The sequence below is a fragment of the Salmo trutta genome, chromosome 12, assembly GCF_901001165.1.
Source record: "Salmo trutta chromosome 12, fSalTru1.1, whole genome shotgun sequence".
Classification (NCBI taxonomy): Eukaryota; Metazoa; Chordata; class Actinopteri; order Salmoniformes; family Salmonidae; genus Salmo; species Salmo trutta.
Window position 1 is genome coordinate 49,455,074 of NC_042968.1, and position 26,338 is coordinate 49,481,411.

Sequence of the window (26,338 nt, forward strand, 5' to 3'; positions counted from 1 at the left end):
AAATCAGTGGCAGGGTGGCTGCTTATTTTTTTAACTACAGATTTAACGCACATTGTTAAAAAACGTTTCAAATTAAATCACGCTGACAGATTTGAATGAGATTGTATTTTAATTTTTCTTATAATCCGTGCTGTTTTGCACCATGGAAATATTGCATTGAGAGCCAAAACTAATCATATAGATAGCTAGAAGACTGGATGATCAAGTCAAAGACAAAATATCCTAAAATCGGCAAGGCACCCAAACTTTGTCAAATGTGAGTTCTCAGTGAAACAAAGCTTTAGGTATGTTATTTATCAGATTGTTGCATTATCAACCTTAGTGTGCATTTGTGAGCTTTGTACTCTCCCATTCCCGGTCATTATAATATAAATCGGAATGTACAATATTTGCTATTAGGCCTTAGTGCTAAAGTCGAGCATTTGATGAATTAAAAGGTACAATGTTCTCATTTGCTATGCTTTCTTTATTGATTAACAGAATGCTCAGTGTTACACAGGAATCATTTAAATGGTATTACTTTACTCGGGTTTTTCAAAATAATATCTGACTAACACAACACAATATAATACCTGCTGCTAAAATATAATTTATATAATTCAATTGGTAATTGATTGAATGCAACATTAAAGAAAACTTTCTAAATTATCTCTGACAGTGACTTTATGACATAAAAGCTAACATTGAGTGTCAGAACAATATAAAAAAATTAAACACAGATAAATTGCCATGCAAAAGCTATTATCTGGCACAATTTTGGGCTGATTCTGCCTCTCCAACTCAGGTTTTCATTTGCCATACCAGAGGAAGAGGGGCATACCATTGTTGCCAGCATTCAAATTTTTATCGATGAGGATCAAGCCGGCCTCCATATAAGGGCCAGTTACATCTGGGTTGGATGTAACGGTCAAGGCCTTGATAGGGAGGGATCCATCTTTCTTGAACCAGACCATCACTGACTGACCGTTTCTTCCCGCATTGAGGTTAACATTCACCACGGTGAAACCACTCATCTCTAGGCTGGAATCCTGATCATGGTTGACGGATGCATTCGTCTCGGTGAGCCCGCCGCCCGTTGCGGTGGATTGACGGTACCAGAGGAAGATAGGGTTTCCTCCAGAACCTCTATTGAGATCCTCATCCAGCCGGATGTAGCCGTCGTTGAAAAGGTTGATGTGTTCAGGGAATGAGGTGGTGGCAGCAACGTCACAGATGTAGGTCTCGCTCTTTCACTTCAACCAGAGGGTGATGAAATCTCCTGAGTTACTGCGGTTCAGATTGCATGGTAGCCTTTCCCAGCCATTTTTTAATTGAGTGGCCTCTTCCTTCTCATTAGTGGTGAGGAAGAGATCTTCAATGGGAATGTCATACTTAGGGCGTGCAGCACTAGAGTACCACAGATGGATGACGTCTCCGTCTGTTCCAGAGTTGAGGTTTTCTGGGAGCTCAGTGTACCTTGCTTTTTTCAGGCCATCTTTCATTGCATCAGTGAATGAAAACTGGACTCTGGTGATGGGTTTATCAGTGCCCTTTTTGAACCAGATGTAAACTCTGGTGGTGTATGAATTGCCTTTGTTGAGGTTGACATTTATCTTGTCATAGTCTTGGTCATGAAGCTCTTGCTCCCTTTCAGGGCTAGTGGAGATTGCAATTTCTGTGATGTATTTAGAAGCCATCTTGTGTCATTGGAGACAAGTGTCTGTAAAGTGAGAATAAATAGTGACATTGGTCAACACCTCATGTGTAGCAAGAAACAACACACTAACTACACAAAAGACCAGGACATTTGATAAGTATAAAATATGAAGGAATTAGCGGCCAGCTTTATTAACTATTTTCTACAGGTGTTCTAAAGGGGATACATGGCTTGTGAAAATTATGACTTCAAGGATGCATAAAAAACACCCTAAACAGATACTAAAACAGACAGTTGGGCTCGGCTAAGTCAAATGATTTATTATAATAATATATAAATTAATTGGTTTACTCAAAAAAAAACACTAAAACACATAATCACACATCAGGAGTGGTAACAATGCCCCCTAGAGGACAGCATTAGTAATGTATTTGTTTTCCTCTAACATCAATTATGATCCAAATTGAAGACTGATTCTTTTATAATCTGAAACAGGTGTTATGTTGCTAGTGGAACAAGTGAAACCCATGTATCCCACCACCACCCTGCCCTTTATAGTAACACAGACATACTCATATACACATCAGAACCCTTCATTGGAAGTCATTTCTTTACCAGCGATGTTGTGTTCTTCCTCTGTTCTGGAGTGTCTTCTCTGGGAGAAAGTGTCTTCTCTGGGAGAATGTGTCTTCTCTGGGAGAATGTGTCTTCTCTGGAAGAAAGTGGGAGAAAGTGTTTTCACATCGAAGAGCTGTGTCTCTTTTATACATTTTCTCCAGTTAAGTTGGCAAATGACTCACCATTCAGAGCTCTAAACAATACATATTCCTAGAAACTTTATCTTTCCTCCTCCTCAGACTACACCCCTCCTGTCATGTCCTGACCCTGGTATGAGGTCATTTTTCACAAGTAGATTGGTCAGGGCGTGACAGGGGGGTGTTTCGTCTATGTGTTTTGGGTTTCTGTTTTCTAGGTGGGTTGTCTAGAGTTTCATTCTATGTTGTCATTTTCTATGTTGTGGCCTGGTATGGTTTCCAATCGGAGGCAGCTGTCATTCATTGTCTCTCATTGGAAGCCATACTTAGGCAGCCTGTTGTTCGTGGGGTTTTATGGGTGACTGTTTTCTGTTTAGTGTATTCACCTGACGGAACTGTTGTTGGTCGTTTTCTTGTTAAAGTGTATTCATTAACCTCTCTAGGATATGTGGGACGAAATCGTCCCACCTACGTAACAGCCAGTGGAATCCTGTGGCGCGTTATTCAAATACCTTAGAAATGCTATTACTTCAATTTCTCAAACATATGACTATTTTACACCATTTTAAAGCCAAGACTCTCGTTAATCTAACCACACTGTCCGATTTCAAAAAGGCTTTACAACGAAAGCAAAACATTAGATTATGTCAGCAGAGTACCCAGCCAGAAATAATCAGACACCCATTTTTCAAGCTAGCATATAATGTCACAAAAAACAAAACCACAGCTAAATGCAGCACTAACCTTTTAAGATCTTCATCAGATGACACCCCTAGGACATTATGTTATACAATACATGCATGTTTTGTTCAATCAAGTTCATATTTATATAAAAAAACAGCTTTTTACATTAGCATGTGACGTTCAGAACTAGCATACCCACCGCAACCTTCCGGTGAATTTACTAAATTACTCACGATAAACGTTCACAAAAATCATAACAATTATTTTAAGAATTATAGATACAGAACTCCTTTATGCAATCGCTATGTCCGATTTTAAAATAGCTCTTTGGCAAAAGCACATTTTGCAATATACTGAGTAGATAGCCCAGCCATCACGGCTAGCTATTTTGACACCCACCAAGTTTGGCCCTCACCAAACTCCGATTTACTATTAGAAAAATTTGATTACCTTTGCTGTTCTTCGTCAGAATGCACTCCCAGGACTTCTACTTCAATAACAAATGTTGGTTTGATTCAAAATAATCCATAGTTATGTTCAAATATCCTCTGTTTTGTTCGTGCGTTCAAGACACTATCCGAAGGGTGACGAAGGGTGACGTGCCTGACGCGTTTCGTGACAAAAAAATTCTAAATATTCCATTACTGTACTTCGAAGCATGTCAACCGCTGTTTAAAATAAATATTTATGCGATTGTTCTCGTAAAAATGTGTTTTGGGTTTTCTGTTTTCTAGGTGGGTTGTCTAGAGTTTCATTCTTCATTGTCTCTGATTGGAAGCCATACTTAAGCAGCCTGTTATTCATGCAGTTTTCTGGGTGGCTATTTTCTGTTTAGTGTACCAAAATAAGTGATCTAATGATTCTGACTCTTCGCAGCAAAATCTGCAGAGCTGGTATGATTGTATCCCCCATATATATAACATTCTATTGGTTGTGAGAATGTTGTATAATAACATTTAAAATGAAAAACTCTAAGTTTTGAATCTGGGGTCATTTTATGAATCAGTTCATAAACCAAGGAATTGATACATTGGAAATCTCTTCTCAAATATTTTGCAGCCTGCTATATTTTTTAATCACAATTTGCTTTAACCAATTTTGTTTTTTATCTCTAAAACCTTTTGGAAATCTAATTAACATAATCAAATAATCCCCATTAAATCTGTCTGTTTAGACTAGAGATATCAGGTACATTGGATGTGTCAATCCACCACATCAGCCGATGTCGCAATTCCGCATCTTCAGTGAAAAGTGGCAGAGCTAGAGTGGTGTTTGTCAGACCATGAGACATCCTGAAAATCTGTCTTCTCATGAAAACGTCTGTAGCATCCGAACGGTTTGGTCTAAAAACTAATACGACCAACAAACTAATATGACCAACAAACTAATATGACCAATAAACTAATATAACCAACAAACTAATATGACCTACAAACTAATACGACCAACAAACTAATACGACCAACAAACTAATATGACCAACAAACTAATACGACCTACAAACTAATATAACCAACAAACTAATATGACCAACAACCTCTTGACGGTCTCGTCCCGTAAGCGGGATCAACATCCAGCGAAAAACTCCTATCGACATTAGCATAACGAAATGTAATATATATATTTTTTCAAATATAGGACTGTCTCATATCGTTTTATAGATACACCTCTCCTGAATCGACCCACGTCGTCCGATTTCAAAAAGGCTTTACAGGAAAAGCAAAACGTTAGATTATGTTAGAGGAGTATATGGTAAAAGTAGCAACATAGCCATTTTCCGACCAACCACATGCATCACAAATAACCAAAAAACAGCTAAATGCAGCACTAACCTTTTACAAACTTCATCAGATGACACACCTAGGACATCATGTTACACAATGCATGCATTCTTTTGTTCGATAAAAATCATATTTATATATTAAAACAGCATTTTACATCGGCGCCTGACGTTGACTAACTATTTTCCCTCAAATGCATCCCGGGAAACAGTGCTACAATTTACTCAATTACTATTCGAAAACATTTTTAAAAATGTAATAATGTCATTCTAAGATTTATAGATGAATATCTCTTGAAAGTACCTGTAATACCAGATTTTAAAATAACTTTACTGGGTAATCACACTTTGCGATAAAAGGGGATGCGATACTCAGAAAATTAGCTAGTAAATACAGCTCGACGCCATCTTGGAACAATCGCATATCACATCTAATCTTGTATACTATTGTCAATAATCCCTTACCTTTAGTTGTCTTCATCAGAAAGCACTTCCAGGAATCCCAGGTCCACAACAAATGTATTTTCGTTCGAAAAAGTCTATCCTTTATGTTCCATTAGCTTGCTGTTGTTAGCGCGTCTGAAGGCTGTATCCAAATGCTCCGTCGGCCACGGGACAGCAATTTCGAAAAAAACAAACATTTTTCCCCCATTTAGGTTCGTTCAAACATGTCAAACGTTGTATAACATAAATCTTCAGGGCCTGTTTCAACAAGAGAGCCAATAAGATTCGAGGGGGACGATTGTATTGTGTTTCAAAACGTTTCGAAAGGAGGGGGTAGACAGGGCCGCCGGCGTCATAATGGTGATGGCCCTCCTCCTGTGACCAATTTCCACAGTGTCTCATTCATTCAGTTTTAACCTGTTTGGGATAGGGGGCAGTATTGAGAATTTTGGAAAAAATATGTGCCCATTTTTAGCTGCCTCCTACACCAACTCAGAAGCTAGAATATGCATATTATTGTTCAGGTTTGGATAGAAAACACTCTGAATTTTCTAAAACTGTTTGAATAGTGTCTGTGAGTATAACAGAACTCCTATGGCAGGCAAAAACCTGACAAGGTTTCAAGCAGGAAGTACCCTGTCTGACAAGGAGTCGTGCGTCTTGCATCTGTTTATTGAAAAGTAAGGATCTTAGCTGTAACGTGACAATTCCCAGGGCTCCGATAGGCTCTCAGAACCCGGGAAATAACTGAAGGTTGACGAGGGAGCCTCAGGCTGAAACACATTATCGGCTTTGGTAAGTGGCGGCTCAGAGGACCTTTGAATGAGGCGCGTGCACGATTCGCTCCTGAGGAGAAATTTAATTCGGCTGTTTAGGCTCAATGTATATTCCCGGTCGGAATATTATCACTTATCTACGAGATAAATGGCATAAAAATTGGTTTTAAACAGCGGTTGACATGCTTCGAAGTACGGTAATGGAATATTTAGACATTTTTGTCACGCCAATGCGCCATGCGCGACACCGTGATGAAGCATTCTGATAGTGTCTAGAACTCACGAACAAAACGTCGCTGTTTGGATATAACGATGGATTATTTGGGACCAAACCAACATTTGTTATTGAAGTAGAAGACCTGGCAGTGTATTCTGACGAAGAACAAGCAAGGTAAGAACATTTTTCTTATAGGAAATGTGATTTTGGTGGAGGCTGACCTGGGTGGGTATCTAAATAGCTAGCCCTGTGATGCCGGGCTATGTACTTAGATTATTGCAAAATGTGCTTCATCCGAAAAGCTATTTTAAAATCGGACATATCGAGTGCATAGAGGAGTAATGTATCTATAATTCTTAAAATAATTGTTATGCTTTTTGTGAACGTTTATCGTGAGTAATTTAGCAAACTGTTAGTAAATTCCCCGGAAGTTTGCGGGGGTTATGCTTTTTCTGAACGTCACATGCTAATGTAAAAAGCTGTTTTTTGATATAAATATGAACTTGATTGAACAGACATGCATGTATTGTATAACACAATGTCCTAGGTGTGTCATCTGATGAAGATCATAAAAGGTTAGTGCTGCATTTAGCTGTGGTTTGGGTTTATGTGACATGATATGCTAGCTTGAAAAATGGGTGTCTGATTATTTCTGGCTGGGCACTCTGCTGACATAATCTAATGTTTTGCTTTCGTTGTAAAGCCTTTTTGAAATCGGACAGTGGGGTTAGATTAACGAGATTCTTGTCTTTAAATAGCTGTAAAATAGTCATATGTTTGAGAAATTGAAGTAATAGTATTTCTAACGATTCAAAAATCGCGCCACTGGATTTCAGTGGCTGTTACGTAGGTGGGACGAGTTCGTCCCACATGCGCCAGAGAGGTTAACAGTAGAAGGCTCAAACCACTTTGTAAAGACTGGGGACATCTAGTGGAAGCAATAGAAAGTGCTCAATGAACCATTGCTCATGGTGTGATTTATAGGCAAAGTGATGAAGTTGAGTCCGCAATTCAGAATTCCACATCCTGTTTCGATCGGTCTCGGGGTTTTGACTGCCATATGAGTTCTGTTATACTCACAGACACCATTCAAACAGTTTTAGAAACTTTAGGGTGTTTTCTATCCACAGGTATTAATTATATGCATATCCTAGCTTCTGAGTTTGATTAGTAGGCCGTTTAAAATGGGCACGAATTTTTTTCAAAATGCGCTGTGGCGCCCCCTATCCTAGGGTAACGTCAAGAGGATAAATTATGACCAACAAACTAATATGACCTACAAACTAATATGACCTACAAACTAATATAACCAACAAACTAATACGACCTACAAACTAATACGACCTACAAACTAATATAACCAACAAACTAATACGACCTACAAACTAGTTGAAGTCTAGATGCTAGATGCTCATAAACTGTTCTTCTGCTTCTCTAGTCCATGCTATCTTCTCTCTGGCTGCCATAGCTTTACCAAATATTAGCTCACTGAGCTTTCCAGTATGTAATGCAAAGTGGGGTATCCACGCACAGCAATAGTTAATCATTCCAAGAAAAACTCATCATCTGTTTCTTATTGAGTAGTTTAGGTGCTTCTAAGATGGCTGTTTTTCTAGTCAAGTTAAGTGTTCTCCCTTCCTGTGTTATGGTGTGTCCGAGATAGATAACCTGCCCCCTCCACAGCTGCAACTTTTTCCTGCTGACCTTATGGCCCTGTTCAGCCAAAAACATTAACAGAGCTAGAGGGTCAGCTTTACAGCCCTCCTGAGAGGGGTTCGCTACCAAAATGTCATCTACATATATCAACATTTGGCTCCCTTGTGGAGGGTCAAACTGGTCTAGATTTCGGGTAATAGCCTTGTTGTAAATCGTTGGACTTTCCGAAAAATCCCTGGGGAGTCCTCGAGTACGTCCATTTGCTCCCCAAAAAAGTGAACCCAAACCACCCGTGACTATCAGGGTGTACTGGTATGCTAAAGAAAGCATTTGCCAAATCTATCACTGTGAAGTAGGCATTTTCGGGTTTCAATTGGTTCAACAATGTATGTGGATCTGGTACACATGGAGCCCGTGGAATGATACTTCTATTAACCCCTTGTAGATCCATGGCCATCCTCCAATCTGTACTTGGAGCTGCTTTTTTAACTGGGAACAGGGGAGAGTTACAAAATGCTTCATCGCCTTGGGATGATTACCCCTCCTTTCCTTTGTTGCTCAAAGATTGGAGTAATACCTTTTATTGCCTCTGGTTTCATGGGATATTGCTTCTGATATGGCCTATGATTGGATTTAGGTACTACTTGTATTGGAATTACCCCTTTAATTAATCCTACATCTGCTGGACCTTTTGACCACAAGTGTTCAGGGACTTTTTCCAATTCCTGTTCTTCTGTTAACAGGTACTCCTCCCCTCAGTGTCTTACACACTCATCCAGATGTACAGCAGGAACACTATTTGCTCTCCAATTTAGCTTCCTGCGATACCTATCGGTTGATGGACTGTGTTGATCTCCACTAATCATGTCTACCCAGTCTGTGATTCTCCTCCCCTGTGACACCCACCGGCCCATGTCCTCCCACCTTTCTGAGGGCTCCCTTTCGAGAGATATATTGTCATACTCGTTGTAATGATCGGACCAAACTGCAGCGGGTAAATTAAACATTTTCTTGTTTTATTGAAAGAAAATGAACACTGAACAAAAGAACGACGAAAACAGTCCTGTAAGGTACACTGACAATACATGGAGAAAACCACCCACAAAACACAAGCTGAAAACCCCTACTTAAATATGGCCTCCAATTAGAAGCAACGAGGAACAGCTGCCTCCAATTGAAGGCCAAACCAAAACCCTGAACATAGAAATAGAACAACTAGAAAACCCACATAGAAATAGAAAACATAGAACATAAACCAAAACCCCGAAACACACAAAACAATCACACCTCTGCCACGTCCGGACCAACTAGAATAACAAAATGACCCCTTTACTGGTCAGGACGTGACATACATGGGGACTCCACCTTTCTCTGAACAGTGTCTGGTTCTGTGGAAGTAGCTCCACTTCCACAACAACATGAGTGCTGTCATAGTGAAACCACTTTAACCCTATAGTTCTCTTTGGGGCCTTAAGTAATGCTTCCTCATAGACTGGATCTGGACCTGGGTGTTTGTTATACCAGAGCGTACAGTGTAAGTCATCGGGAGACATTTTAAACTGTCTGGGCAAGGTGGGACGTGAGCGTCCCACTCTATTCAACAGCCAGTGGTAGAGTGTGGCGCGAAATACAAAACCTATAAAATGCAATATTTTCAATATTTCAAACATACGACTATTTTACACCATTTGAAAGATAAGACTCTCGTTAACTTGTTATGGATAGGGGGCAGTATTTTCACGGCCGGATAAAAAACGTACCCGATTTAATCTGATTATTACTCCTGCCCATCTTGATCATCTCTATCCAAAACAGGGGATCTCTGGCATAACGTGACATTTTCTAACGCTCCCATAGGCTCTCAGAAGGCGGCAGAACGGTGAATGATGACTTTGCAGTCCATGGCTGAAAAACAGTAGCGCATTTGGATAGTGGTCGATCTGAGAACAATGAGACTAGGGGCGCGTGCACGAGCCGACACCATGTTTTAATTTTTTCGTCTTTGAACAAAAACAGGGATTCCCGGTCGGAATATTATCGCTTTTTTACGAGAAAAATCGCATAAAAATTGATTTCAAACAGCGTTTGACATGCTTCGAAGTACGGTAATGGAATATTTAGATTTTTTTTGTCACGAAATGCGCCGGGCGCGTCACCCTTCTTTACCCTTCGGATAGTGTCTTGAACGCACGAACAAAACGCCGCTATTTGGATATAACTATGGATTATTTGGAACCAAACCAACATTTGTTATTGAAGTAGAAGTCCTGGGAGTGCATTCTGACGAAGAACAGCAAAGGTAATCAAATTTTTCTTATAGTAAATCTGAGTTTGGTTAGTACCAAACTTGGTGGGTGTCAAAATAGCTAGCCATGATGGCCGGGCTATCTACTCAGAATATTGCAAAATGTGCTTTCACCGAAAAGCTATTTTAAAATCGGACACCGCGATTGCATAAAGGAGTTCTGTATCTATAATTCTTAAAATAATTGTTATGTTTTTTGTGAACGTTTATCGTGAGTAATTTAGTAAATTCACCGGAAGTGTTCGGTGGGAATGCTAGTTCTGAACGTCACATGCTAATGTAAAAAGCTGGTTTTTGATATAAATATGAACTTGATTGAACAAAACATGCATGTATTGTATAACATAATGTCCTAGGAGTGTCATCTGATGAAGATCATCAAAGGTTAGTGCTGCATTTAGCTGTGGTTTTGTTTTTTGTGACATTATATGCTAGCTTGAAAAATGGGTGTCTGATTATTTCTGGCTGGGTACTCTGCTGACATAATCTAATGTTTTGCTTTCGCTGTAAAGCCTTTTTGAAATCGGACTGTGTGGTTAGATAAAGGAGAGTCTTGTCTTTAAACAGGTGTAAAATAGTAATATGTTTGAAAAATTGAAGTTTTGGGATTTTTGAGGAATTTGTAATTCGCGCCACGCCTATCATTGGATATTGGAGCAGGTGTTCCGCTAGCGGAACGTCTAGATGTAAGAGGTTGATCTAACCACATTGTCCGATTTCAAAAAGGCTTTACAGCGACAGCAAAACATTAGATTATGTTAGGAGAGTACATAGCCACAAATAACCACACAGCCATTTTTCAAGCAAGCTTATATGTCACAAAACCCAAAACACAGCTAAATGCAGCACTAACCTTTGATGATCTTCATTAGATGACACTCCTAGGACATTATGTTATACAGTACATGCATGTTTTGTTCAATCAAGTTCATATTTATATCAAAAAACAGCTTTTTACATTGCAGTGTGATGTTCAGAAATTGTATTCCCACCGAAAACTTCTGGTGAATTTACTAAATGACTCATGATAAATGTTGACAAAACACATAACAATTATTTTAAGAATTATAGATACAGAACTCCTTTATGCAATCGCGGTGTCAGATTTTAAAATAGCTTTTCGGCGAAAGCACATTTTGTAATACTCTGAGTACATAGCTCAGCCATCACGGCTAGCTAATTTGACACCCGCCAAGTTCGGGGCTCACTAAACTCAGAATTAGTATTAGAAAATATAGATTACCTTTGCTGTTCTTCGTCAGAATGCACTCCCAGGACTGCTACTTCCACAACAAATGTTGTTTTTGTTCCAAATAATCCATAGTTATGTGAAAATACCTCTGTTTTGTTCGTGCATTCAGGTCACTATCCAAAGGGTAACGCGCGAGCGCATATCGAGACAAAAATTGTCAAAATGTTCCATTACCGTACTTAGAAGCATGTCAAACGCTGTTTAAAATCAATTTTTATGCGATTTTTCTCGTAAAATAGCGATAATATTCCAACCGGACAACGTTGTATTCATTCAAAGAGAGAAAGAAAAAAATGGTGAACTCTCATGAATGCGCATTTCCATTCCCTTTGTCCTCAGGCAGTCCACTAACAAACAGTGCTCCAATACTTTGCCCAGAGACAGGTGACACCCCAATCCACTTTCTGGTGGCTTTAGAGAGCCAATGGAAGCCTTAGAAAGTGCAACATAACCCCACAGATACTGTAGTTTCGATAGACAAGCAAAAGCATAACTACAAAATCGCAGACAGGGCACTTCCTGCTTGAAATCTTCTCAGGTTTTTGCCTGCCATATGAGTTCTGTTATACTCACAGACACCAGTCAAACAGTTTAAGAAACTTTAGAGTGTTTTATATCAAAATCTACTAATAATATGCATATTCTCATTTCTGGGCAAGAGTAGTAACCAGTTTAAATTGGGTACGTTTTTTATCCGGCCGTGAAAATACTGCCCCCTAGCCCCAACAGGTTAATGAATACACTTTAACAACAAAACAAGAAAACGTCCGTCAAAAGTTCCGTCAGGTGAATACACTAAACAGAAAACAACAACCCACAAAACCGCATGAAAAACAGACTGCTTAAGTATGGCTTCCAATCAGAGAAAATGAATGACAGCTGCCTCTGATTGGAAACCATACCTGGCCACAACATAGAATGAAACTCTACACAACCCACCTAGAAAACATAAAACCCAAAACACATAGACGAAACACCCCCCTGTCACGCCCTGACCAATCTACTAGGGAAAAATGACCTCATACCAGGGTCAGGACATGACAGGAGGGGTGTAGTCTGAGGAGGAGGAAAAATAAAGTTCCTAGGAATATGCATTGTGTAGAACTCTGAATGGTGAGTCATTTGCCAACTTAACTGGAGAAAATGTGTAAAAGAGACACTCAGCTCTTCGATGTGAAAACACTTTATCCCACTTTCTTCCAGAGAAGACACTTTCTCCCAGAGAAGACACATTCTCCCAGAGAAAAAACTTTCTCCCAGAGAAAAAACTTTCTCCCAGAGAAGACACTTTCTCCCAGAGAAGACACTTTCTCCCAGAGAAGACACTCCAGAACAGAGGAAGAACACAACATCGCTGGTAAAGAAATGACTTCCAATGAAGGGTTTTGATATGTATTTGAGTATGTCTGTGTTACTATAAAGGGCAGGGTGGTGGTGGGATACATGGGTTTCACTTGTTCCACTAGCACCATAACACCTGAATCAGATGATCAAAGAATCAGTCTTCAATTTGGATTATAATTGATGTAAGAGGAAAACAAACACATTACTAATGCTGTCCTCTAGGGGGCATTGTTACCACTCCTGATGTGTGATTATGTGTTCTAGTGTTTTTTTTGAGTAAACCAATTAATTTATATATTATTATAATAAATCATTTGACTCAGCCGAGCCCAACTGTCTGTTTTAGTATCTTTTTAGGGTGTTTTTTATGCATCCTTGAAGTCATCATTTTCACAAGCCATGTATCCCCTTTAGAACACCTGTAGAAAATAGTTAATAAAGCTGGCCGCTAATTCCTTCATATTTTATACTTATCAACTGTCCTGGTCTTTTGTGTAGTTAGTGTGTTGTTTCTTGCTACACATGAGGTGTTGACCAATGTCACTATTTATTCTCACTTTACAGACGCTTGTCTCCAACGACACAAAATGGCTTCTAAATACATCACAGAATTTGCAATCTCCACTAGCCCTGAAAGGGAACAACAGCTTCATGACCAAGACTATGACAAGATAAATGTTAACCTCAGTAAAGGCACTTCATCCGCCACCAGAGTTTACATCTGGTTCAGAAAGGGCACTGGTAAACCCATCACCAGAGTCCAGTTTTCATTCACTGTTGAAATGGAAGATGAATTGAAAAAAGCAAGGTACACTGAGCTCCCAGAAAACCTCAACTCTGGAATAGACGGAGACGTCATCCATCTGTGGTACTCTAGTGGTGCAAGCCCTAAGTATGACATTCCCTTGGTTGATCTCTTCCTCAACACTAATGAGAAGGAAGAGGCCAATCAATTCAAACTCGGCTGGGAAAGGCTACCATGCAATCTGAACCGCAGTAACTCAGGAGATTTCATCACCCTCTGGTTGAAGCGAAAGAGTGAGACCTACATCTGTGACATTGCTGCCACCACCTCATTCCAAGAAGACATCAACCTTTTCAACGACGGCTACATCCGGCTGGATGAAGATCTCAATAGAGGTTCTGGAGGAAACCCTATCTTCCTCTGGTACCGTCAATCCACCGCAACGGGCGGCGGGCTCACCGAGATGAATGCATCCGTCAACCATGATCAGGATTCCAGCCTAGATATGAGTGGTTTCACCATGGTGAATGTTAACCTCAATGCGGGAAGAAACGGTCAGTCAGTGATGGTCTGGTTCAAGAAAGATGGATCTCTCCCAATCAAGGCCTTGACCGTTACATCCAACCCTGATGTAACTGGCCCTTATATGGAGGCCGGCTTGATCCTCATCGATAAAAATCTGAATGCTGGCAACAATGGTATGCCCCTCTTCCTCTGGTATGGCAAATAAAAACCTGAGTTGGAGAGGCAGAATCAGCCCAAAATTGTGCCAGATATTAGCTTTTGCATGGCAATTTATCTGTGTTTAATTTTTTTGTATTGTTCTGACACTCAATGTTAGCTTTTATGTCATAAAGTCACTGTCAGAGATAATTTAGAAATGTTTCTTTAATGTTGTATTCAATGAATTAACAATTGAATTATAGAATTTGTATTTTAGCAGCAGGTATTATATTGCGTTGTGTTAGTCAGATATTATTTTGAAAAACATGAGTAAAGTAATACAATTAAAATGATTCCTGTGTAACACTGAGCATTCTGTTAATCAATAAAGAAAGCAAAGCAAATGAGAACATTGTTCCTTTTAATTACTCAAATGCTCGACTTTAGCACAAAGGCCTGCTAGCAAATATTGTACATTACGATTTCTATTATAATGACCAGGAATGGGAGAGTACAAACCTCACAAATGCACACTAAGGTTGATAATGCAAGAATCTGATAAATAACATACCTAAAGCTTTGTTTCACTGAGAACTCACATTTGACAAAGTTTGGGTGCCTTGCGGATTTTAGGATATCTTTTCTTTGACTTGATCATCCAGTCTTCTAGCTATCTATATGATTAGTTTTGGCTTTCAATGCAATATTTCCGTGGTGCAAAACAGCACAGATTATAAGAAAAATGTAAATACAATCTCATTAAAATCTGTCAGCGTGATTGAATTGAAATGTTTTTTAACAATGTGCGTTAAATCTGTAGTTAGAAAAAGAAGCAGCCACCCTGCCACTGATTTGGTAAACAGCTGAGGGATGGGGCTGGAGAAATGTAACCAATCAAATGCATAGATAGACCTCTGGATGTAAGGACTGACCATCCATGATATCAACATTAGTTTTAACCACGTTTTGAGGTCGTACAGTGTTTGTTTACAATTACATCGTTTACAAACAAAAGTAAGGCAACGTTTGTATTGTCATGAGAATCAATAATAAACAGTTGCATTTGTTATGGTCACTATGTAGCCCTTGTGTATTATTGTTGTGTGTTCCTTTTGACTCACATTATCTGTGCTATGGGAGCCACCGTATCTGCTTCCTGTTATGAATGTGAGGAGAGCTGTACCTAATAAACACCCCAGCAGTTTATAAAGAATTTAGCTTGTCTCGTTCTTTCAACATAACAGTATTCTTTCTCTTTTTCTTTTTCTTTTACCCCTTTTTCTCCTCAATTTCCTGGTATCCAATTGGTAGTTACAGTCTTGTCTCGTTGCTGCAACTCCCATACGGACTCAGGAGAGGCCGCACTGCTTCTTGACACAATGCCCACTTGACCCGGAAGCCAGCTGCACCAATGTGACGGAGGAAACACCGTGCACCTGGCGACCGAGTCAGCGTGCACTGTACCCGGCCTGCCACAGGAGACACTAGTGCGCGATGGGACAAGGACATCCCTGCCGCCCAGAATCTTTAGTGGCACAGCTATCACTGCGATGCAGTGCCTTAGACCACTTCGCCACTCGGGAGCCCCGTAATAGTATTCTCTCTTGATTGGAGATCCTTGAGTTTCTCAGCCGCTTGTCTAGGCTATATGCCTGTGCTCGAAATCAACAAAGGTAGAAATAATGTCAATGTTTTCAAATATGTATTATTGTCACTGGCAGTTAAACTTAGCAACACGAAATAGACACTTTAACTATACATGTCACAATTCCAAACCTAACAATGCACAAACAGTCTATTTTCCGGCAATGGATAAAATACAAACAAACCTTGCTTACATTTCAAAGCGAGGGCAAATATTTCAGCCTTGTGGCAAAAAAACGGACAAAGGGTTTTAATTCCACCATGGAAAACACACGGCCATCAGACACCATTCCAGTTACACTCACCAGCTTTATTTCCTTTCATCATTTGAACAGGGCAAGGGAGCACAAAGCACACACAAGCTGCAGTGACACAAAGTTCAAGCTGCTTATCTAATTGGTGAAAATGCAATGTCTGTGGAATTAAAACCCTTTGTCCGTTTATTTACCACAAGGCTGAAATATTTGCACTCGCTTTGAAATGTAAACACGGTTTGTTTGTATCTTATCCAACTACCTGTACTAAAAAGTGATGGCTACAGTGTCTGTAATTTCTTCTACTTTTTCAGTGACAGAAAGTTCAAGCTGCTTATCTAATTGGTGAAAATGCAATGTCTGTTTATCAGACTCACTTTGACTATATATGTTGTAGTAAGAGATTGTTTCTCGCTTACGGCCATACCAGCCTGGGGGCGCTATTCCTGATTGGAAAAGTGACGACAGGTGCGAGTGTTTGAGCTGTGAGTGAGTGTTTGCTTGAGAGTGTTTGCTCGAGAGCTATTTTTGTTTATTTTTGGGGATTTCGCAATATAATTTATTGTTTTTTCATTTGAATAGTTTTAAGTTTGGTTAGTTTTCCCCCCTTGCAGTTTTGCTGCTTGGGGGAGAGTTTTTTTTTTTATTCATTTTTTGATTTCTATGACGGACAACATGGCAACGACAAACGGAATGGACAAGGACAACGAAAATGCACAACGGAAGAAAAATGAAGTTAAAGGAGGAATGAAATATGGCAAAGAATATACGGTGGCAATTGAGTTGGTGGGAGAAGAAAATGTGACGACAATGGAGCTCCTACGAGTAATTAAGGAGAAGTGTGGTGAAGTGGTGGGATGCCGAATGAAAGGGGATAAAAAGTATGAAATTATGATGAGAAACGGAAAAGTAAAAGAACGTCTAATGGATGGTTTACGGATAAAGGAACCAGGATTCTGGCGAGAGATATGAATGTGAATGAATTGGTAGTATCTTTCATGAATCTCCCAGTATACATAGAAGAGAGCGTGAAACTGGGCAAGCTGAGGAGCTGGGGAGTATCCGCCGTTTCGGAGATAAGGAGGAGAGTTTGGCCAGGAACGGATGTGGTAGACGGGACACGATTTTGCAAGGTAAAATTCACAGAAAAAGTTAAATCATTGCCATATTCTACAAGAATTGAGACGCTGGAGGGACCAGAATACTTGAGGGTAATTCATGACAAACAGGTCAGATTTTGTCGATTGTGTATACAACCCGGGCACATAGTTAAAGACTGGCCTGAATTTAAGTGTTTCAAGTGTGGCAATCAAGGCCATTATGTGAGAGAATGTGTCGGAGAGAAGGAAAGGACTTTTTGTGGCGGATGCAGAAATAGATTGGCGGAGTGCAACTGTGGAGAGGTTATGGCTGAAGAGGGGAGTCAAGTACTATTCGAGGAAGCAGTTGTATTGTCACAAGAAAGAGAAGAAGAAGGAGGAGAGGAAGTGGTGGAGGGTGGAGAGACGGAGGAATTAAGAAGAAGGACCAGAAGATGAATGAAATTGGGAGTAGTATGGATTCCGAAATAAGAAGATGGAGTTTTCAGGAGGAGGAGGGGAGTGGACTGGGGGGGAGCATGGGGGACTCACAGGTTTTGGGGGAAAGCACAGCACCTACAAGAATCTCGGGGGGTGAAGAAATGGAGAGGGTTTTGAGTTTGATGACAATAACAGAAACGGAGATGAACACGGGGAGCACAACGATGACTATACATGAGACGGAGATGAACTCGGGGAGCACAACGAGGACTATACCAGAGACTGCGATGAACACGGGGAGCACAACGACTATACATGAGACGGAGATGAACTCGGGGAGCACAACGAGGACTATACCAGAGACTGCGATGAACACGGGGAGCACAACGACTATACATGAGACGGAGATGAACTCGGGGAGCACAACGAGGACTATACCAGAGACTGCGATGAACACGGGGAGCACAACGGATGTGGGTGTAAAGAAGTTGAGTTGGCTGGATGAAATGGACTTGGAGGAGATATCGGACACAGATGATGGGGAAAAGATTGAAAGAACGAGGGGAGGATACAGGAAGAGGAAAGCGGCGGGAGGGGGGGAGAGAAAGAGTGGAAGAGGAAAGAAACTGGATAACAGGTAGAGGATAATGGAATTATATTTTATAATTGTATTATTTATTAGAATGGTCACTATAATGTCAATAAATGCAAATGGTTTGAGAACAATGGGAACATTTAATAGAATAGTACAAATGAAGAATTCTGATATTTTATGTATTCAAGAGACGCACTGGGATAATGTATGTGTTTTAGAAGTACAAAAAATATGGAGGGATTTTATTTATGTAAACAATGGCAGGGGGAATTCAAGTGGGGTTGCAATTTTATTAACCTGTTACATCTAGGGGGCAGTATTTTCACGGCTGGATAAAAAACGTACCCGATTTAATCTGATTATTAGTCCTGCCCAGAAACTGGAATATGCATATAATTATTAGCTTTGGAGAGAAAACACTCCAAAGTTTCTGAAACTGTTTGAATGGTGTCTGTGAGTATAACAGAACTCCTATGGCAGGCAAAAACCTGAGATGCTTCTGTTCAGGAAGTACCCTGTCTGAACATTTCTTGCCCTTCTTGATTCTCTCTATCGTTTACAAAGGATCTCTGCTCTTACGTGACACTTCTCACGTCAACAATGGAGTCTCACAGCCCGGGAAAAACAGGAATGATGTCATTCAAAGCCCTGGCTGAAGCACACGAGAGCAAAAGCTGAGTGGTCAGTCAATGGACTAAGCCTTAGGCGCGTGACACGCCCCGCCCCCGGCTTTTGGTTTTTTCCTCAGTTTACAGACAGGCAGATTCCCGGTCGGAATATTATCGCTTCTCTACGAGATAAATTGCATAAATATTGGTTTTAAACAGCGGTTGACATGCTTCGAAGTACGGTAATGGAATATTTCGAAATTTTTTGTCATATTTTGCGTCATGCTCGTGGCCGAGATTTAGCGTTGGGATAGTGTCTAGAACGCACGAACAAAACGTCGCTGTTTGGATATAACGATGGATTATTTGGGACCAAACCTACATTTGTTATTGAAGTAGAAGTCCTGGCAGTGTATTCTGATGAAGAACAAGCAAGGTAAGAACATTTTTCTTATAGGAAATGTGATTTTGGTGAAGGCTACACTGGGTGGGTGTCTAAATAGCTAGCCCTGTAACGCCGGGCTATGTACTTACATTATTGCAAAATGTGCTTCATCCGAAAAGCTATTTTAAAATCGGACATATCGAGTGCATAGAGGAGTTCTGTATCTATAATTCTTAAAATAATTGTTATGCTTTTTGTGAACGTTTATCGTGAGTAATTTAGTAAAATCACCGGAAGTGTTCGGTGGGAATGCTAGTTCTGAACGTCACATGCTAATGTAAAAAGCTGGTTTTTGATATAAATATGAACTTGATTGAACAGACATGCATGTATTGTATAACACAATGTCCTAGGTGTGTCATCTGATGAAGATCATCAAAGGTTAGTGCTGCATTTAGATATGGTTTGGGTTTATGTGACATGATATGCTAGCTTGAAAAATGGCTGTGTGATTATTCCTGGCTGGGTACTCTGCTGACATAATCTAATGTTTTGCTTTCGCTGTAAAGCCTTTTTGAAATCGGACAGTTTGGTTAGATAAAGGAGAGTCTTGTCTTTAAATAGCTGTAACATAGTCATATGTTTGAAAAGTGTAAGTTTTCGGATTTAGAGGAGTTTGAATTTCGCGCCCCGCCCATCATTGGATATTGGAGCAGACGTTCCGCTAGCGGAACGTGTAGATGTAAGAGGTTTAAGGAAGGATGTAGTAGAAAATGTGAAGAAGATATATAATGATAATAATGGGAGGATTTTAATTTTGGATTTTGAATATATGAGTAGGGTTTTTAGGATTATAAATATTTATGCGCCGAATAATGAGATAGAGAGAAGGAATTTATTTTTTGGATTAGGGAAATGGTGCAAGGGTAACTGTATTTTAGTTGGGCATTTTAATGTTAAAATGGATAGACTAGATATGACAGGGGAGCTATTTTTAGAAGTGACGTATCTAGGGGGGTTTTAAGGAAGATGATGTTTGAAAACAGTTTAATTGATATATGGAGGGACGAAAATCCGAACAAGAGAGAATTTTCTAGAAGGCAGGTGGTTTTAGGGGAGTTGAAACAGACACGGATAGATCTGGTTTTAGTAAATGAAGGGTTAAGGAATTTTATGAAGGATATTAAGTATACTTTTACAACTTTTAGTGATCATGCTGGGTTAACATTTTCAGTGGGTTTAGATAAGGAAAGGAAAGGGGGGAATATGGTGTATGAATGCAGGGTATCTAGGCGATGAGGAATATGGGGAACAATTAAATATTTGATAGAACATGAAATGGAGGATAAGGAAAAAAGGAATGATAAGTGCCAGTGGTGGGAAAATGTTAAGGAAAAAATAAACGTTTTTAGTATTAGATATGCAAGGAAGAAGAGGAGTAGGATGACAAGAGAAGACAATTATTTAAGAGCAAAATTGAATGAAGAAATGAGGAAATGTGATATTGAGCCTAATTATAATATTGAAAGGTTTTTAGATTTAAAGGCACAATTGAGCAAATGTGAAATAGATAAGTGTAAGGGTGCAATTATTAGAAGTAGGGCAAAGTATGTTTTGGAAGGGGAGAAATGTACGTCATTTTTTCTTGGTTTAGAGAAAACTAAACAGACGAAATCATATATTAGTGAGATTGAAAATGTAAAGGGTGAAGTGGTAAATGATTTGGTTGAGATATTAGAAACTGTACAGAATTTTTATAAGGATTTATTTAAGAAAGGGGAGGTGGATGAGGGGTGTGTAAAGGAGATTTTAGGTAGTGTGGATGTGCAAATTGGTGTTGAGGATAAGCAAATATGTGATAGGAAGATAACAGTGGATGAAGTGAAAGATGCAATTAAGGGTTTATAAATAAATAAAAGTCCTGGAGTAGATTGACTAATTGCAGAGTTTTCTAAAATGTATGAAAGTTTTTTAGCACCTATTTTATTGGAAGTGTATCAATATATGGAAGAGAATAATACTGTTTCAGACTCCATGGTGACAGGGCTGATATCGATTTTATATAAAAATAAGGGGAGCAAATTGAAACTGGAAAATTATAGGCCAAATAGTTTATTAAACTCAGATAATAAGATTTTAGCTAAGATACTGGCAAATAGGATGAAGATGGTTTTAAATGATATTATAGCACCTACACAAAATTATAGTGTGCCTGGAAGAGATATAGCTGATACCATTACTACACTTAGAGATGTGATAAATAAAATGAATAGCGATAAGATAGGGGGAATTGTTTTAAGTATAGATTTTAATAAAGCTTTTGACAGGGTGGAACATGATTTTATGTTTAGGGTACTGGAAAAATATGGGTTTGGTAATAGAATAATAGGATGGATAAAATTATTATATAGAAAGGCAAAAAGTAGGGTCAAATGTAATGGGGTTTTAACAGATTATTTTATTCTTGAGAGATCAGTGAGACAGGGATGCCCTTTATCAGCGTTATTGTTTGTTTTATCGGTAGAACCCTTAGCGGCATACCTTAATAAAAAAGATCATTTTATAAATTGTGTAGAGACTTCGCAAGGAGGTTTTAGTTTAATTCATCAATACGCAGACGATACCACAATAACAGCTAGAGATGAGGGAAGTGTTAAAAGGGTGATGGAGTGTTTTAAAGTATATGAGCAAGCCTCAGGAGCAAAAGTTAATACGGAGAAGTCAGTAATAATGTATGTTGGGAAGATTAATGAGGGGACTTTTCCTTTTAAGGTGGTAAATGATTATTTTAAGGTGTTAGGTGTGTTTTTAGGGGTGAAGGAACAGGAAGCTAGGGATCTGACATGGAGTTGAGTTATAAACAAAGTTAGGAAGGTTGTAAATATGTGGAGGGGGAGGGCTTTGAAATTAAAAGGGAAAGTAATTGTAGTAAATTCCTTGCTGATGTCAATTTTTATTCATGTCATGAATGTTTTAGACGTACCAGAATGGGATTTATCTGAAATTAATAAGATTTTAGTTGATTTTTTATGGGATGGGAAAGGTGCGAAAATTTCTTTTAACTTTGATTGCAGGTTATGAGGAGGGGGGTTTGAAGTTGGTGGATTTAAATGTGAGGAAAACAGCAATTAGAGTCAAAATGGTACGGAAATATTTATATGGTGAATTAGATTATGGATGGAAAATATTTTTTAAGGAGTATTTGCAGGAGGTTGGGAGGATGGGGGACAATGGTTTACTGATGTGTATGAAAAAGGAAATGTTAGATAATATACCTTTGTTTTATAGAGAAGTGTTTGAGGCTTGGGGGGAGTTTTTACCAAATATTTATTATAAGTGTACCATTTTAGAAAATATTTTAAATCAGACAACTTTTTTAAAATCCAAAGATACAGTATAATAATAAGATGTTGTTTTGTAAATATTTTATGAGGGCTGGGATGAGACAGATTGGGGACATTTTATATGAGGTCATTACGGGGTTTCTTCCTGTACAAGCTATTTATGACAATGTTTGTGAAATGGATGATGAAATAAGTAAAACTACAGTAGAAAATAGGTATAAGAGAATTTTGGGGTGTATTCCTGAGGAATGGGTGCTTTTAATAAATACAGAGGTGGTTGAGAGAGCTAGGGGTTTACCGATTTTATATTATGAAAGTAATGGGGAGAAACATGTTTTATCAGGTTTAAAAGTTAAAATGGTTTATAGAAAATGTATTTTAAAAGAGACAAAAGCTTCTGCTTCGGAAAAAGTGTGGTCTAGGGTGTTTGCAAATATAGATGTGAAATCAATATGGAAGAATGTCAATGTAAAATATAATTCTGTAGAATGTGAAGACAATGATTTTAAATTGAAACATAATAGGATTTTTACATCAAATAAATAGAGATATTAAAAGAGAATGTGATATTTGTGGTACGGGGGTGGAAAATAAAACTGGTGAATGGAACTGGACTGGTGTCTGATGGCTGTGTGTTTTCCATGGTGGAATTAAAACCCTTTGTCCGTTTTTTGCCACAAGGCTGAAATATGTGCCCTCGCTTTGAAATGTAAGCAAGGTTTGTTTGTAATTTTTCCAACTACCTGTGCTAAAAAGTGATGGCTACAGTGTTTGTAATTTCTTCTACTTTTTCAGTGACACAAAGCTCAAGCTGCTTATCTAATTGGTGAAAATGCAATGTCTGTTTATCAGACTCACTTTTACTTTATATGTTGTACCAAGAGATTGTTTTTTGCTTACGGCCATACCAGCCTGGGTATGCCTGATCTCAGAAGCTAAGCAGGGTCAGGCCTGGTTAGTACTTGGATGGGAGACCGCCTGGGAATACCAGGTGCAGTAAGCATTTTGTCCACGAGGGTGTGCTCTTGCATTATTTCATCAGCAACACTGCCTTGCAGTAAGCATTTAATGATGAATTGCCTAATTGCAGTTTCTATGGGCTAGTCTCTCCTGCCCTTTTAATAGGATCAAAGTTCCTTGTGTTGTCAGTTAGCATCTGCCTTGTATTTATAAGACAAATAAGAATATTGTTACTGAATGCAGCTTTTGTGTGCTTTGTGCTCCCTTGCCCTGTTCAAATGTGGAAAGGAAATAAAGCTGGTGAGTGGAACTGGACTGATGTGTGTTTTCCACGGTGGAACCTCTTGGGGATAGAATCCCACTGACGGGATTGCTAGCATGGCGCGAAATTCAAAACAGCAAAAATCGAATAATTTCAATTTCTCAAACAATCAACTATTTTACACCATTTGAAAGATAAACATCTCCTTAATCGAACCACATTGTCCGATTTCAAAGAGGCTTTACGGCGAAAGCATAAAGTTAGATTATGTTAGGAGAGTACATAGCCAAAAAAGTACACACAGCCATTTTCAATTCAAGGACAGGCGTCACCAAAAGCAGAAAACCAGTTAAAATTATGCACTAACCTTTGACAATCTTAATCAGATGACACTCCTAGGACATTATGTTATGTTATCAAGTTCATATTTATATCCAAAAACAGCATTTTACATCAGCGCGTGTCGTTGAGAAAATGTCTCCCCCAAAACTGCCAGCGAATTTACAAAAAATACTCATTATAAAACGTGGTTAAAGTATTAACCTCTCTGGGCCAGTGGGATGCTTGCGTCCCACCTACTCAACAGCCAGTGTAATCCCGTGGCGCGATATTCAAATACCTTATAAATGCTATTACTTCAATTTCTCAAACATATGACTATTTTACGCCATTTTAAAGACAAGACTCTCGTTAAGACTCTGGTTTTTGATATAAATATGAACTTGATTGAACAAAACATGCATGTATTGTATAACATAATGTCCTAGGTGTGTCATCTGATGAAGATCATCAAAGGTTAGTGCTGCATTTAGCTGTGGTTTTGTTTTTTGTGACATTATATGCTAGCTTGAAAAATGGGTGTCTGATTATTTCTGGCTGGGTACTCTGCTGACATAATCTAATGTTTTGCTTTCGCTGTAAAGCCTTTTTGAAATCGGACAGTGTGGTTAGATAAAGGAGAGTCTTGTCTTTAAAATGCTGTAAAATAGTCATATGTTTGAAAAATGGAAGTTTTTGTATTTTTGAGGAATTTGTAATTCGCGCCACGCCTATCATTGGATATTGGAGCAGGTGTAAGAGGTGTAAGAGGTTTGTTAACATAGATGTAAGAGGTTTGTTAACATAGATGTAAGAGGTTTGTTAACATCTCCTGAATGCAACCGCATTGACAGATTTCAAAATAAATTTACTTGGAAAGCACACTTTGCAATAATCTGAGTACTCTGCTCAGAAAAATACACTACGCAATACAGATAGCTGCCATGTTGGAATCATCTTAAATAAATAAATACCATTAGAAATATTCCCTTACCTTTAATAATCTTCATCAGAAGGCACTTCCAGGAGGCCCAGGTCCACAACAAATGTTGTTTTTTTGAATGAATTCCATAATTTATGTCCAAATAACTCCATGTTGTACCGTGTTGTTAGCGCGTTCAGTAGTCTACTCAAAATGTAGGGCACGGGAGGGAAAAGTCACGATGAAAAGTAAAAAAAAATATCTATTTACGTTCGTTCAAACATGTCAAACATTGTTTAGCATCAATCTTTAGTGCCATTTGTAACGTGAAACATCAGTAATATTTTAACCGGACCTTTCCTGTGTCTTGAAAAACGTTTGAAATACAAGGTCTCATCTCACATGAACGCGCATGAACGCGCAATAATGAAGTGACGACATCCCAGGGACATCAACTTCCCTTCCTTCTCATCCGGTCTCTGTTCATCATAGACGCTTCAAACAACTTTATAAAGACTGTTGACATCTAGTGGAAGCCATAGGAAGTGCAAAATGGATCCTTTGTCACTGTGTGTTTTATTGGCAATGACTCGAAAATAGTACAGTCACAAGATTTTCATTTCCTGCTTGTATTTTTTCACAGGTTTTTGCCTGCCATATGAGTTCTGTTATACTTAGAGACACCATTCAAACAGTTTTAGAAACCTCAGAGTGTTTTCTATCCAAATATACTAATAATATGCAAATATTTGACTCTGGGCCCGAGTGTTAGGCAGTTTACTCTGGGGCACGCTTTTCATCCGAAAATGAAAATACTGCCCCCTATACCTTAAAAAGTTAAACAAGAGGCATGTTTTTAAATTGCTTTTGGCTGAAGCTTATGAATCATTCAAATCAGGGCCACAACTGGGGACAGGCCAAGAGCAAAGAGCCAGGCAGCTTTCTAGGTTGGTATATGAGTATGACATTGTCTGATAATAATTCAGAAGTTTTAAAGGATTACAGCAGAGGACAAAGTGTAAGGTAACATTTTACAACAGTGGGCTAAATCAGGGTCACAAATAATGTTTCTTTGTAGTCTTAAACAAATCTACTTTGAAACAAAAATATACACCTCACAAATGGTTACGAGTTTAAAAACAATAAGACACCTGTACCATGTCAGCTGATGAGTTTCATCCCAATATTACACTTTATATAAATCACAGAAGACTGAAATATAACAAAACCATTTGACAAATTTATTTTAATTATGAAAAATATTAACAT

General features: G+C 38.8%; 1 protein-coding gene, 1 long non-coding RNA gene and 1 pseudogene across 2 annotated transcripts; 2 read left to right on the forward strand and 1 right to left on the reverse strand.

The window, feature by feature from the left end:
- Positions 1–1,593: 1,593 nt before the first annotated feature.
- LOC115203726 (uncharacterized) lies at positions 1,594–2,417 on the reverse strand. The gene is made up of 2 exons (XR_003880240.1): positions 2,252–2,417; positions 1,594–1,699 (listed from the first exon to the last, which is right to left on the reverse strand). It is a non-coding gene; the product is annotated as an uncharacterized LOC115203726 (long non-coding RNA).
- Positions 2,418–12,712: 10,295 nt separating this feature from the next.
- On the forward strand, positions 12,713–14,664 carry LOC115203727 (uncharacterized). The gene is made up of 2 exons (XM_029768654.1): positions 12,713–12,862; positions 13,414–14,664. The coding sequence occupies exon 2, from the start codon at positions 13,437–13,439 to the stop codon at positions 14,322–14,324; it is 888 nt and encodes a 295-aa protein (XP_029624514.1). The 5' UTR covers positions 12,713–12,862; positions 13,414–13,436; the 3' UTR covers positions 14,325–14,664.
- An 8,837-nt stretch (positions 14,665–23,501) lies between these two features.
- Positions 23,502–23,610, forward strand: LOC115204791 (uncharacterized; annotated as a pseudogene).
- The last annotated feature ends 2,728 nt before the right edge of the window (positions 23,611–26,338 follow it).

Coding starts and splice junctions, on each gene's coding strand:
- LOC115203727 (XM_029768654.1), top strand. CDS start 13,437: ATGGCTTCTAAATACATCACAGAATTTGCAATCTCCACTAGCCCTGAA.